The following is a 13,825-nucleotide window of genomic DNA, read 5'->3' as shown; positions in this document are numbered from 1 at the left end:
TAAAGTGACTTTGTGTGACTGTGCAAACAGCACCCCCCCCCCCTGCTCTAAGCCACTCCCACACGCTCTAAGCCACTCCCCCTCCTCTAAGCCACTCCCCCACGCTCTAAGCCACTCCCCCCGCTCTAAGCCACTCCCCCACGCTCTAAGCCACTCCCCCACGCTCTAAGCCATTCCCCCCCCCCCCCCCGCTCGAATCCACTCCTGCCGTCCTAAGCCACTCTCCCCCTCAGCTCTAAGCCACTCCCCCCCCCCCGCTAAGCCACTCCCGCCGTCTTAAGCCACGCCCCCCTGCTATAAGCCACTCTCGCCGTCCTAAGCCAACTCCCCCCCCCCCCCCCCCGCTATAAGCCACTCCCCCCGCTCTAAGCCACTCCCGCCGTCCTAAGCCATGCCCCTTCCGCTCTAAGCCACTCACGCCATCCTAAGCCACGCCCCCCGCCGCCGTGGCCCCTCCCCTGGAGGCGGGGCTAGTGGCTTCTAACCGCCTCATTCCTGTTTGGCGCCAGCAAGCGCGACCGCCATTGTCTTCACGGGTCTCAGGTAAATGTTTACTTTAAAACTTTCGTGGCTGAGGTAGCAGCAGCCGCCTCCTCCTCCTCACCACCTCCTCCTCACTCTCACCACCTCCTCACTCTCACCACCTCCTCACTCTCATCACCTCCTCCTCACCTCCTCCTCACTCTCACCTCCTCCTCCTCACTCTCACCACCTCCTCCTCACTCTCACCTCCTCTCTCTGAGGGGAAGGCGCCAAGCTCTCTCTCTCACCACACTCACGGTGTGCGCCCTTCCCTCTCTGTTACTCACCACCTCACCACCTCCTCCTCCTCACTCTCACCACCTCACCACCTCCTCACTCTCACTACCTCCTCCTCACCTCACTCTCACCACCTCCTCACTCTCACCACCTCCTCACCACCTCACTCTCACCACCTCCTCACTCTCACCTCCTCACCACCTCCTCACCCTCACCACCTCCTCACTCTCACCTCCTCCTCACTCTCACCACCTCCTCCTCACTCTCACCACCTCACTCTCACCACCTCCTCATTCACCACCTCCTCCTCCTCACTCTCACCTCCTCCTCACCACCTCCTCCTCACTCTCACCTCCTCCTCACCACCTCCTCACTCTCACCACCTCTCTCTGAGGGGAAGGCGCCAAGCTCTCTCTCACTCACTCACGGTGTGCGCCCTTCCCTCTCTGTTACTCACCACCTCCTCACCACCTCCTCACCACCTCCTCACCACCTTCTCACCACCTTCTCACCACCTCCTCACCACCTCCTCCTCACCCTCGCCTCTCTCACCGAGGGGAAGGCGCCAAGCTCTCTCTCACGAACCCTCTCTCTCTGTTCCTGACGTGGTGTACTCTGTGTGTGTGTAGATACAGTCTGTGTGTGTACACACAGTCTGTCTCTACACACAGTCTGTATGTACACACAGTCTGTCTCTACATACAGTCTGTCTCTACACACAGTCTGTATGTAGAGACAGTCTGTCTCTACATACAGTCTGTCTCTACACACAGTCTGTATGTAGAGACAGTCTGTCTCTACATACAGTCTGTCTCTACACACAGTCTGTCTCTACATACAGTCTGTCTCTACATACAGTCTGTCTCTACATACAGTCTGTCTCTACACACAGTCTGTCTCTACACACAGTCTGTCTCTATACACAGTCTGTCTCTACATAGTCTGTCTCTACACACAGTCTGTCTCTACACACAGTCTGTCTCTACACACAGTGTGTCTCTACACACAGTCTGTCTCTACACACAGTCTGTCTCTACATACAGTCTGTCTCTACACACAGTCTGTCTCTACATACAGTCTGTCTCTACATACAGTCTGTCTCTACATACAGTCTGTCTCTACACACAGTCTGTCTCTACACACAGTCTGTCTCTATACACAGTCTGTCTCTACATAGTCTGTCTCTACACACAGTCTGTCTCTACACACAGTCTGTCTCTACACACAGTGTGTCTCTACACACAGTCTGTCTCTACACACAGTCTGTCTCTACACACAGTCTGTCTCTACACGCAGTCTGTCTCTACACGCAGTCTGTCTCTACACACAGTCTGTCTCTACACACAGTCTGTCTCTACACACAGTCTGTCTCTACACGCAGTCTGTCTCTTCTTGTACACTCTCTGTGTACAGTGTCTGTGTACAGTATCGGTCTGTTTACAGTATCTGCCCGTGTACAGTATCCGTCCGTGTACAGTATCTGTCCATGTACAGTATCTGTCAGTGTACAGTATCTGTCCGTGTACAGTATCTGTCAGTGTACAGTATCTGCCCGTGTACAGTATCCGTCCGTGTACAGTATCTGTCCATGTACAGTATCTGTCAGTGTACAGTATCTGTCCGTGTACAGTATCTGTCAGTGCACAGTATCTGTCCGTGTACAGTATCTGTCCGTGTACAGTATCTGCCCTCACACCCACCCACACGCTCACTTCTCCCCCACTCTCCCTCCCCCCCCCCCCGCAGACTGAGGGACTCAGCCACCACCACCACCACCATGGTCACCTCCACCACCATCATGGTCACCTCCACCACGGCCCTCATGACCCCGCGCCCTGCCGCCGCTGCTGCTGCTGCTGCTGGCTCCCCGCACCGCTGGTGGAGCTGCTTCCTGGGAACCTTTAGACGCCTCTTCACCAACACCACCACCTCCAACACCACCAAAAACACCAACAACAACACCACTAACACCACCAACAATTCCTCCAACACCAACAACACCGCCAAAACCACCACCTCCAACACCGCCAACAACACCACCTCCAACACCACCAAAAACACCAACAACACCACCTCCAACACCACCAAAAACACCAATAACAACACCACTAACACCACCACCTCCAACACCGCCAACAACACCACCTCCAACACCGCCAACAACACCACCGCCAAAACCATCAAAACCACCAACAACACCACCACCACCAACACCACCACCGCCGCCACTAGGGTGTTGCAGCAGGCAGCGAGAGGGCGCCGCTCCGTGGGGGAGGGCTTTGGCGGTGGCGGTGGCGTTGGCGGTGGCGTTGGCGTTGGCGTTGGCGAGCAACCCAGTGAGTTGGTGCTGGCGGTGGTGAGGGCGGCCGGGTCGCTGCGCCAACTCCTGACGCTGCTCGCTGCCCGTGAGGTCGACGACCAGGTGAGACCACGTGTGGGGCAGTGGGAGTCTGTGTGTGTCTGTCTATGTGTGTGTCTGTGTGTGTCTGTGTGTGTGTGTGTCTGTTTGTGTGTCTGTGTGTGTGTGTCTGTCTGTGCTCGCTAACAGCACTTGCCCCTACAGTCTGTTCAGGCTATACGGGGGATCTTTGTCTTTGTATCTTTGTCTGTCTGTGTGCGTGTGTCTGTGTGTGTGGGGAGCGGTAGTGTAGCGGTTAGCGCTACACCGCGCTATGAACCTGGCGACCCGGGTTCGATTCCCGCTCACGGTCAACACCGGTGACGATTATCTGAACCGGTCCCGGGCCTCCCCTAGGTCGACTCAGCCTCAAATGAGTACCTGGTGTGGTGTGTAAACATCGCCACTAGGGAGACAAAGGCGGTCGGGCGTAGTGCTGGCCACCCACCCCCTCGTGTACCGTTCCGGCCTTCATAGGTGCTGCTCGCTAACAGCACTTGCCCCTACAGTCTGTTAAGGCTACACGGGGGATCTTTGTCTTGTCTGTGTGTGCATCTCCTCACCTCCGCGTGCCCCCACAGGTGTGTGTGTTCGTGTGCGTGTATGTGTGTGTCTGTATGTGTGTGTGTGTCTTGTGTGTGTGTGTCTTGTGTGTGTGTATGTGTGTGTGTGCATCTCCTCACCTCCGCGTGCCCCCACAGGTGTGTGTGTGTGTATGTGTGTGTGTCTGTATGTGTGTGTGTGTCTTGTGTGTGTGCGTGTGTCTGTGTGTGTGTGCATCTCCTCACCTGCCCGTGCCCCCACAGGTGTGTGTGTTCGTGTGTGTGTGTCTTGTGTGTGTCTGTGTGTGTGTGTCTGTGTGTGTGTAGTCCGGCAAAACAACCCCCGACCTCCTCGCGGTGCCGGACGGGCAACTCTGTCGTGGACAGTGCTGTGGGGGAAGATCCAATTTTGATTGGCTCCTCCCCTCATGGCATATGTGTCCACCACAGGGGCTAAACGGGGGCTCTGGACGGGTGCGAGGGGCTGGTAACCCCTTCACCTTCAATTAATTACCACGAAACCACGAGTTAAACTGAAATATGTAACTAATAAGCTTGTGCCGGAGGCCCCGGGGGGCCAGGCGTCTATGACGTCTCCTGGCCAAACCCCAATTGGCGGAGCCAGGAGATTGAATACCTACCCTCGGGGCTACTCCAGAAACAACGAAAAGCCACTACGGGTGGCCACGTGGAATGTTCGAACGCTCACTGCAGAGGAGAGGCTGCCACTCCTCTGTCGGGAGCTGGACCGGTACCGCCTGGATCTATGCGGCATTCAGGAGGTCCGGTGGACCGGCTCTGGCTCCTGCCACCATGAGGGGTGGACAGTCCTCTACTCGGGGCAGCAGACTGCCAAAAAACAGAGTGTGGGTCTTCTTTTGAACAAAAGAATGAAGGGGGCATGGGAGCGTGGCGGTGAGGTGTGGGAAGCTGTAAGCCCCAGGCTACTTTGGGCTCGCCTTCCCATCAACCGGAGGCGAGGAATAATGGTCGTGGTTACTTATGCCCCCACCGAAGATGAACATCCGTGGAGGGATGCAGGCAAAGCCGATGAGTCAGATGCCTTCTATGACCTCCTGTCACAGGTGCTGGCTAAAGTGGCACCTCGGGATAGAGTCATCATGTTGGGTGACTTCAATGCCCGAGTTGGTCAAGATACTGGCACCTGGTCTGGAGTGATTGGAGGGCATGGGCCAGATCAGCTCAATAACAACGGTAAGAGGCTGCTAGATTTTTGTGCAGCCCATGGGCTTGTAATTACCAACACGCTGTTCCGGAATCGGCGCATCCACACAACATCATGGATGCATGCCGGGTCCAAGCAAGAACATCTGCTGGACTACATAGTGACGGACCAGCGAATGCGAGCCCATGTTCTTGACACCAGGACCTACCGTGGAGCTGATCTGCCCTCTGACCATCGACTAGTCATCTGTAAGATGCGCCTGCCATTCTTCCACTCCGGTGGTGGGTGTACACCCAGGACCCCATTCCGACCTAAAGTGGCCTGGTCTCGGTTATCTGATGAAAGTTGCAAGCGAGAATTTCATCATCGCTTGCGGCTGGGATTGGCATCGTCCCCGACTCCTCCTGATGTCGAGGGTAAATGGGCGAGGTTTAGGACTGTGACTCATGCAGCTGCAATGGCTGCTTTAGGTACGCGGTCCAGACCTCCCCAGAGACCCTGGCTGACAGAGGATGTGTTCAGGATGGTTGAGAAAAAGCGACAGGCCCACTGTCATCGGCTACAGAATCCCACGTCAGAGAATGAGGAGGCTTACCGCAGCCTTCGCTCGGAGGTTCGGAGAGCCGTGAGGCGCTGCAAGGATGGGTGGTGGTCGCGGGTTGCTGAGGAGATGGAGTCTGCCTCAGTGGCCCGTGATCACAAATCTCTATTTAACTCCATCAAAAAAGTAACCTGCAGCGCCACACCTATTACCATCATTAGGGGAAAAAACGGTGATCCAATCTCCGACCCCCAGGAACAGGTTTGCAGATTTGCTGAGCATTTCTGTGAGGTCCTGGGGGAGGGAAAATCCCTCAGCCAGGAAAACATCGTGGCACAAAGTGAGGATAACCCTGCTGAGGCTGCGGTGCCTCAAATATTGGAAGAAGTCACCCCCTGTGAGTGGCTGGCTGAGGTGACATCTGCTGAGGAAGTACTGAAGGCGATCCGGAGTCTGAGACCAGGAAAGGCAGCGGGCAGAGATGATCTCCTAAGCGAAATGCTGAGGGAGGGTGGCGTTTGTGCACAGACTGCCCTATATGACATCATAACAACAGTCTGGACCACTGGACGGGTTCTGCAGGATTGGAAGGATGCCCTGGTGGTCCCCCTTTTTAAGAAGGGGGACCGCACAGACTGTAACAACTACAGGGGCATCTCACTCAGTGTGCCAGGAAAGGTCCTGGCAAGGATTATTCAGCATCGCCTTGCCAGGCACGCTGAGGAGAGGCTTGCGGAGCCCCAATGTGGTTTCAGGAAAGGGCGGTCCTGCACAGATGCCATATTTTCTGTCCGTCTGCTACAGCAGAAGTGTAGGGAATTCCAACAAGACCGACATCTCTGCTTTATTGACCTGGTCAAGGCCTATGATACCATCAGTAGGCCTGGGCTCTGGGTCGTTCTTCGTGCTTTTGGAGTACCTGACCCTCTGCTCACGATCATTAAGGACCTTCATGATGGTGAGCGGGCCCGGGTAAAACTACGTGCCCGGGAGTCAGAGCCATTCCCTGTACACCTTGGGGTGCGACAGGGATGTCCTCTGGCTCCCACATTATTTAACATCTATTTTGACCACGTAGTTCGTGAAGCCTTCAATAGCTCTACCGGGGGAATCTCCATATGGTACAGATATAATGGGAGGCTGATTGATGCCCGGGTGCGGTCAAGGGATGGCTCCCTATTGCTCAAACACATGTATGCTGATGATTTGGTAATAGCTGCTCAGTCAGAGGAGGAGTTGGAGACGCTGCTGCTGAGACTGGAGCATGCCACTAAGAGGTGGGGCCTTACCATCAGCCCCACCAAAACTAAGCACCTGCCTGGGTATTTTGTACCATCGGACACTCCACCCCCACAACTCCCAATCGGTGATGGGGCAGTTGTGGAGAAAGTGGAGAGTTTCCCATACCTGGGCAGTGTGCTTATGACTGGCTCCAGTTTAACAGCAGAGGTCTCACTCCGAATCAGTCGAGCGGCAATATCCTTTCATCGGTTGCGTAACGCTGTGTGGAAGCTACCTGGTCTGTCGCTCTGCACTAAGCATCAGGTCTTCTCGGCCACGGTCATTCCCTCCCTTCTCTACGCTTGCGAAACGTGGACCCCCCTAATGGAACATCTTCGCCGGTTAGAAACATTTAGGCTGGCCTGCCTACGATCCATACCGGGTTGAACCAGACTGGATTGTGTGAGGAGCTCACAAATCCTTGAAAGATCTGGGCAAGGTCCCATCGGTGAGCTCCGGCGGGCAAGGCTGCGATGGCTGGGTCATGTAGCCCGCATGCCCAGCCACCGCATGCCGAAACAGCTTTTGTTTGGCCGGATTGAGGGGGCTAAGCGGTCGCTGCACGGGCTAGAGAAGAGATGGAGTGATATGGTACAGGAGGAACGTGGAGCTGAGTGGACTTGCCGATGACTGGTACCAGCGGTGTCAAGATCGGCCTCTGTGGAGGAGGCTCGTGAAGGATGCTACTGGGCAGTTGGAGGTAGTCGCCCTCCAACAACAACGGAGGGCGGAGGAGCGACGCTCACAACAACGAGCGGAGCGCCGGGTGGCGAAAGCACAGCAGGTTGGCACAGTAGGGGGCACAGGTGGTGCATCAGCCAGTCATCTCAGTCGACCCGTGGCACCTGGGTCTGCCCCGTGACCTCCTGCCAGCGGGCGTTCGACACTTCACGTGGCCTCAGGGTGCACATAGCCTGGCACAAGCGTCGTGGTGACGTCACCGCCACTTAGTGGCGAATGGCGGTTGTTATTGTTGTGTCTGTGTGTGTCTTGTGTGTGTATCTCCTCACCTCCGCGTGCCCCCACAGGTGTCTGTGTTCGTGTGCGAGGCGTTGCAAGCCCTCAGCTCCAGCCGTGTTGGTGCGTTGGCGCTTTGCAACAGGGGCGGCGTCGCCGCCCTCGCCAGCCTGCTGGGACGCACTCGAAACCCTCACGCCCTGGAGAGGATCACCGGTAACAACGCACCAGCCTTCGTGGTGACCTGCTGGTGGTGGTGATGATCTGGTGATGATGATGATGATGATCTGGTGATGATGATGATGTGATGACGATGATGATGATCTGGTGATGATGATGATCTGGTGATGATGATGTGATGATGATGATCTGGTGATGATGATGATCTGGTGATGATGATGATGATCTGGTGATGATGATCTGGTAATGATGATGATGATAATATGGTGATGATGATGATCCAGTGATGATGATGCCCCAGGCACGCTGTGCAACCTGACGTACCACGAGTCTCTGAGGGTGGCACTGGTGTGCTGCCTGCCGGCACTGGTGGAGCTCGTGATGGTGCCGGAGAGCGGCTGGATCAGCAACCGGGGAGCCTCGCCCACCTCACCCACCTCGTTCACCTCATCCACCTCGCTCACCTCATCCACCTCGCTCACCTCACCCACCTCGCTCACCTCGCTCACCTCGCTCACCTCACCCTCCTCGCCCACCTCACCCTCCTCGCCCACCTCATCCACCTCGCTCACCTCGCTCACCTCACCCTCCTTGCCCACCTCATCCACCTCGCTCACCTCGCTCACCTCGCCCGCCTTGCCCTGCTCGCCTTCCTCGCCCTCCGCGGCATTCTGCAACACCCTGAAGTGCCTGCGGTAAGGCGCGCCGAGGCAGACGTCACGTCGGTGACGTCGTGGTTGATGTGACGTCGGTGACGTGGTTGACGTCACGGCGGTGACGTCAACCACAACGTCACAGCGGTGACGTCATGGTTGTTGTGACGTCGTGGTTAACGTCACGGCGGTGACGTCAACCACGACGTCACGGCGGTGACGTCGTGGTTGATGTGACGTCGGTGACGTCAGGGTTGACGTCACGGTGGTGACGTCAGGGTTGACGTCACGGCGGTGACGTCAACCACGACGTCACGGGAGTGACGTGGTTGATGTGACGTCGGTGACGTCGTGGTTGATGTGACGTCAGTGACGTCAGGGTTGACGTCACGGCGGAGACGTCGTGGTTGTTGTGACGTCCGTGACGTCGTGGTTGACGTCACGGCGGTGACGTCGTGGTTGATATCACGGCGGTGACGTCGTGGTTGATGTGACATCGGTGACGTCAGGGTTGACGTGACGGCGGTGACGTCAGGGTTGACGTCACGGTGGTGACGTCAGGGTTGACGTCACGGCGGTGACGTCAGGGTTGACGTCACGGCGGTGACGTCGTGGTTGACGTGACGTTCGTGACGTTCCAGGGAGTTGAGCTCGAACATGTGGCTGAGCGTGCGGCAGTGCGAGGGGCTGGTGGACTGCGTGCTGCACTTCATCCGCTCGGCACTCAAAGGGCACAACACCGAGACTCAGGTGACCCCCACACCAAGGTGCTTGTGTGTGCATGTGTGTATGTGTGTGTGCGCGTGTGTATGTGTGTATGTGTACGTGTGTGTATGTGTGTATGTATGTATGTGTGCGCGTGTGTATGTATGCGTGTGTGTATGTCCACGTGTGTGTAGGTGTGTATGTATGCGTGTGTGTATGTATGTGTGTGTATGTATGTGTGTGTGTATGTGTGTGTGTATGTCTGCGTGTATGTGTGCGTGTGTGTGTGTGTGTAATGTCCGCGGCGCTGGCCATCCACCCCCTCATGAGCAACTAACAGCACTGTCCCCTACGGTCTGCCACGGGCTACACGGGGGATCTTTGCCTTCATCTGCCGTGGTCTGTCTGTGTCCGCAGGCGGTGGAGGATGCAGTCTGCATCATGCACCAGCTGAGCGTGCACATCACGACCCGTAAAACAGGTGGCCACTGTCACCCCCCTCACTCACACCTTCACTCACACCCTCACTCCCCTCTCACACCCTCACTCACTCCCCTCTCACTCCCTCACTCACTCCCCTCTCACTCACACCCTCACTCACTCCCTTACTCACTCCCCTCTCACTCACTCCCTCACTCACTCCCTCACTCCCTCACTCACTCCCTCACTTACTCACTCACTCCCCTCTCACTCACTCACACCCCTCTCACACCCTCATTCACACCCTCACTCACACCCTCACTCACTCCCTCACTCACTCACACCCCTCTCACACCCTCACTCACACCCTCACTCACACCCTCACTCACACACTCACTCACACCCTCACTCACACCCTCACTCACACCCTCACTCACTCACTCACACCCTCACTCACACCCTCACTCACACCCTCACTCACACACACTCACTCACTCACACCCTCACTCACACCCTCACTCACACCCTCACTCACCCCTCTCCCCCTCCCTCCCCCCTCCCTTCCCCCTCCCTCCTCCCCGCGGTCAGTCCTGAGTCGCAGCACTCACAGATACAGCAGCAGCCTCCTTCCCTTCCTCCTTCTCATCCTCGCCTCCTCCTCCACCTCCTGCTCATCCTCCTCCCCCCCTCCTCCCCCTCCTCGACCTCCTCCTCCCCCTCCTTCACCCCCTCCTTCTCACTCTTCTCCCCCTCACCCCCCTCCTCATACCCCTCCCTCCTCCTCCTCACAGTGAGTCCTGAAACTGCGCGCCTACTTCTCTCTGTGTAGTGTATAGTGTAGTGTACAGTGTAGTGTACAGTGTAGTGTATATTCGTGTCGTGTGTAGTGTAATGTATAGTTAGTGTATAGTCGTGTATAGTGTACATAATAGAGTTTTTTTGGGTTAGATCACGTAAATATATAAATGTTGAGTCGTTAAAACCCACCACCACCCGACACAGCCACCCAGTAAGGGTTGTCACGTAAACAGAACGTGGCCAATTCGTCACTAGTACAGCACTAGTGTGTAGTGTAGTGTATAATGTAGTGTATAGTGTAGTGTATAGTGTAGTGTAGTAGTGTGTAGTGTAGTGTCTACTAGTGTAGTGTATAGTGTATAGTAGTGTAGTGTATAGTAGTGTATAGTGTAGTGTATAGTAGTGTAGTGTATAGTAGTATATAGTGTAGTGTATAGTGTAGTGTATAGTGTCTTGTATAGTGTAGTGTATAGTAGTGTATAGTGTAGTTTATAGTGTATAGTAGTGTATAGTGTAGTGTATAGTGTTGTGTATAGTGTAGTGTACTGGTACAGATTCCTTGTAAAAGGTTTCAGTTTGGTGTTTTAACATCTTAACACAGCTGTTTTGTTGCCAGAAAAAGGGGAAAAACGTATTATCAGTGTAGTGTATGGTAGTGTGGTGTAGTGTATAGTGTAGTATAGTAGTTTAGTGTAGTCTGTAGTGTAGTTTATAGTGTAATATAATGTGTTGTGTATGGTATAGAGTGTAGTGTAGTCTGCAGTGTATAGTAGTGTAGTGTATAGTAGTGTAGTGTATGGTAGTGTGGTGTATAGTGTAGTGTATAGTAGTGTATAGTGTAGTGTATAGTAGTGTAGTGTATTCTGCAGTGTATAGTAGTGTAGTGTATAGTACTGTATAGTAGTGTAGTAGTGTATAGTATTGTGTATAGTAGTGTAGTGTATGGTAGTGTGGTGTGTAGTAGTTTATGATGTACGGGCGTTGTGCAGGCTGTGAGCTGCTGTACCAACCCGACGCGGTCAGCTGCTACGTGTCCCTGCTGCAGCAGTCACACAACCCGGTCGTCCTGGAATCGGCAACCAGCATCATCTACACCCTGGCCAGCAGAGACACCGAGGTGGGGGCTCACTGCACCATAAAACCAACACCCGCGCCAGGCCGTGTGCACGTCTAGGGCCGGCAGGAGGTCGCGGTGCGGACCCGCCAGGTGCCGTGGGGTCAACCGACTGAGGAGATGACCGCCGGCCGTTGCACCACCACCCGTGCCCCCTACTGCGCCAACTCGCCGCGTTTTAGCCACCCCGGCGCTCCGCTCGTTGTTGTGAGCGTTGCTCCTCCTGCCCCCGTTCGCTAACAACGCTCCCTAGCAACACTCGCTACTAAAGCTCCCTAGCAACGCTCGCTACCAACGCTCGCTACTAACGCTCCCTAACAACGCTCCCTAGTAACGTTCGATACCAACGCTCCCTAGCAACACTCGCTACTAACGCTCGCTATCGACGCTCCCTACCAACGCTCCCTACCAATGCTCGCTATCGACGCTCCCTACCAACGCTCCCTACCAACGCTCGCTACCAACGCTCCCTACCAACGCTCGCTACCAACGCTCCCTACCAACGCTCGCTACCAACGCTCGCTAGCAACGCTCGCTACTAACGCTCCCTAGCAACGCTCGCTACTAACGCTCCCTAACAACGCTCGCTACTAACGCTCCCTAGCAACGCTCACTACTAACGCTCCCTAGCAACGCTCCCTGCCAACGCTCGCTAGCAACGCTCGCTAGCAACGCTCCATAGCAACGCTCGCTAACAACGCTCCCTAGCAACGCTCCCTACCAACGCTCGCTAGCAACGCTCGCTACCAACGCTCCCTAACAACGCTCCCTACCAACGCTCCCTAACAACGCTCCCTAGCAACACTCGCTACTAACGCTCCCTACCAACGCTCGCTACCAACGCTCGCTAGCAACGCTCGCTACTAACGCTCCCTAGCAACGCTCGCTACTAACGCTCCCTAGCAATGCTCGCTACTAACGCTCCCTAGCAACGCTCCCTGCCAACGCTCGCTAGCAACGCTCGCTCGCAACGCTCGCTAGCAACGCTCGCTAGCAATGCTCACTAACAACGCTCCCTAGCAACGCTCCCTACCAACACTCGCTAGCAACGCTCGCTACCAACGCTCCCTAGCAACGCTCGCTACTAACGCTCCCTACCAACGCTCCCTAACAACGCTCCCTAGCAACACTCGCTACTAACGCTCCCTACCAACGCTCCCTACCAACACTCCCTAGCAACGCTCCCTAGCAACGCTCCCTAGCAACGCTCACCGTGTGACGCGCCGTCTGCGTGGTGCTGTCTTGTTGCCGTGCGTCGTCGCGAGCAGTGGTCGGCGTTGGCAGGCGTGGTTGTCGCTCACTGCGGGGGGCTGCCCTGCCTCCTGAAGCAGCTGCGGAGCCATCGACGGCTGCTGGCGTTCACCTCGGTCAACGCTGTGCGAGTCCTCGCTCGGAATGACCCCAACAGCCAGAGACTCATCGGTGGGACGCAGGGGAGGTGGTGATGGGGGGTGGAGGGAGGTGGTGATGGGGGTGGTGATAGAGGTGATGGGGGGGAGGGAGGTGGCGATGGGGGTGGTGATAGAGGTGATGGGAGGGAGGTGGTGATGGGGGTGGTGATAGAGGTGATGGGAGGGAGGTGATGATGGAGATGTGGATGGAGGTGATGATGGTGGTGATGGAGGTGATGATGATGATTCAGGTGGTGATGGGAGTGGTGATGGAGGTGGTGATGTAGGTGATGATTCAGGTGGTGATGGGGGTGGTGATGGAGGTCATGACGATGATGATTCAGGTGGTGATGGGGGTGGTGATGGAGGCCGCTCACCACCGTCTCCCCGCACTCCCCAGGGCTGTACAATGGCGTGAGGATCCTCACCCTGATGCTGCCGGTTGTTGGCGAGGGTGGTGAGGGTGGTGAGGGTGGCGTGGAGGGTGGTGATGGTGGTGGTGAGGGTGATGGTGAGGGTGAGGGTGGTGGTGAGGGTGGTGAGGGTGGTGAGGGTGAGTGTGGTGAGGAGGGTGGTGGTGAGGGTGGTGAGGGTGAGGGTGGCGAGGGTGGTGGTGAGGGTGGTGGTGAGGGTGCTGAGGGTGGTGAGGGTGGTGAGGGTGGTGAGGGTGGTGGTGAGGCCTCCCGGCTGGGTGAGGACAGGGTGTCGGCGGTGCTCTGGGCGCTCACTGCGCTGGTGTGCGGCAGCGCCGCCAACGCTCAGCGCCTGCAGGCCAGCGGTGGCGTGGGGCGAGTCGTGGACATCCACACCAGCCGGTGGGTGGGGGGGAAGTACACACTCACCACTCACACTCACACTCACCACACTCACTCACCACTCACCACACTCACTCACCACTCT

General features: G+C 56.2%; 1 protein-coding gene across 1 annotated transcript; it reads left to right on the top strand.

The window, feature by feature from the left end:
- Positions 1 to 384: 384 nt before the first annotated feature.
- Positions 385 to 13,515, top strand: LOC142919876 (uncharacterized). The gene is made up of 10 exons (XM_076062553.1): positions 385 to 543; positions 2,506 to 3,181; positions 7,736 to 7,880; positions 8,146 to 8,539; positions 9,139 to 9,247; positions 9,620 to 9,683; positions 11,410 to 11,537; positions 12,803 to 12,956; positions 13,326 to 13,463; positions 13,508 to 13,515. The coding sequence occupies exons 2-10, from the start codon at positions 2,537 to 2,539 to the stop codon at positions 13,513 to 13,515; spliced, it is 1,785 nt and encodes a 594-aa protein (XP_075918668.1). The 5' UTR covers positions 385 to 543; positions 2,506 to 2,536.
- Positions 13,516 to 13,825: the final 310 nt, after the last annotated feature.

Source organism: Petromyzon marinus, unplaced genomic scaffold (genome assembly GCF_048934315.1).
Source record: "Petromyzon marinus isolate PM22_M1 ecotype Great Lakes invasive population unplaced genomic scaffold, UKy_Petmar_22M1.pri1.0 PM_G_Scaffold_65, whole genome shotgun sequence".
NCBI classification, from domain to species: domain Eukaryota; kingdom Metazoa; phylum Chordata; class Hyperoartia; order Petromyzontiformes; family Petromyzontidae; genus Petromyzon; species Petromyzon marinus.
The sequence above is the reverse complement of the archived record's forward strand: the minus strand, read 5'-3'. Positions and strand labels throughout refer to the sequence as shown.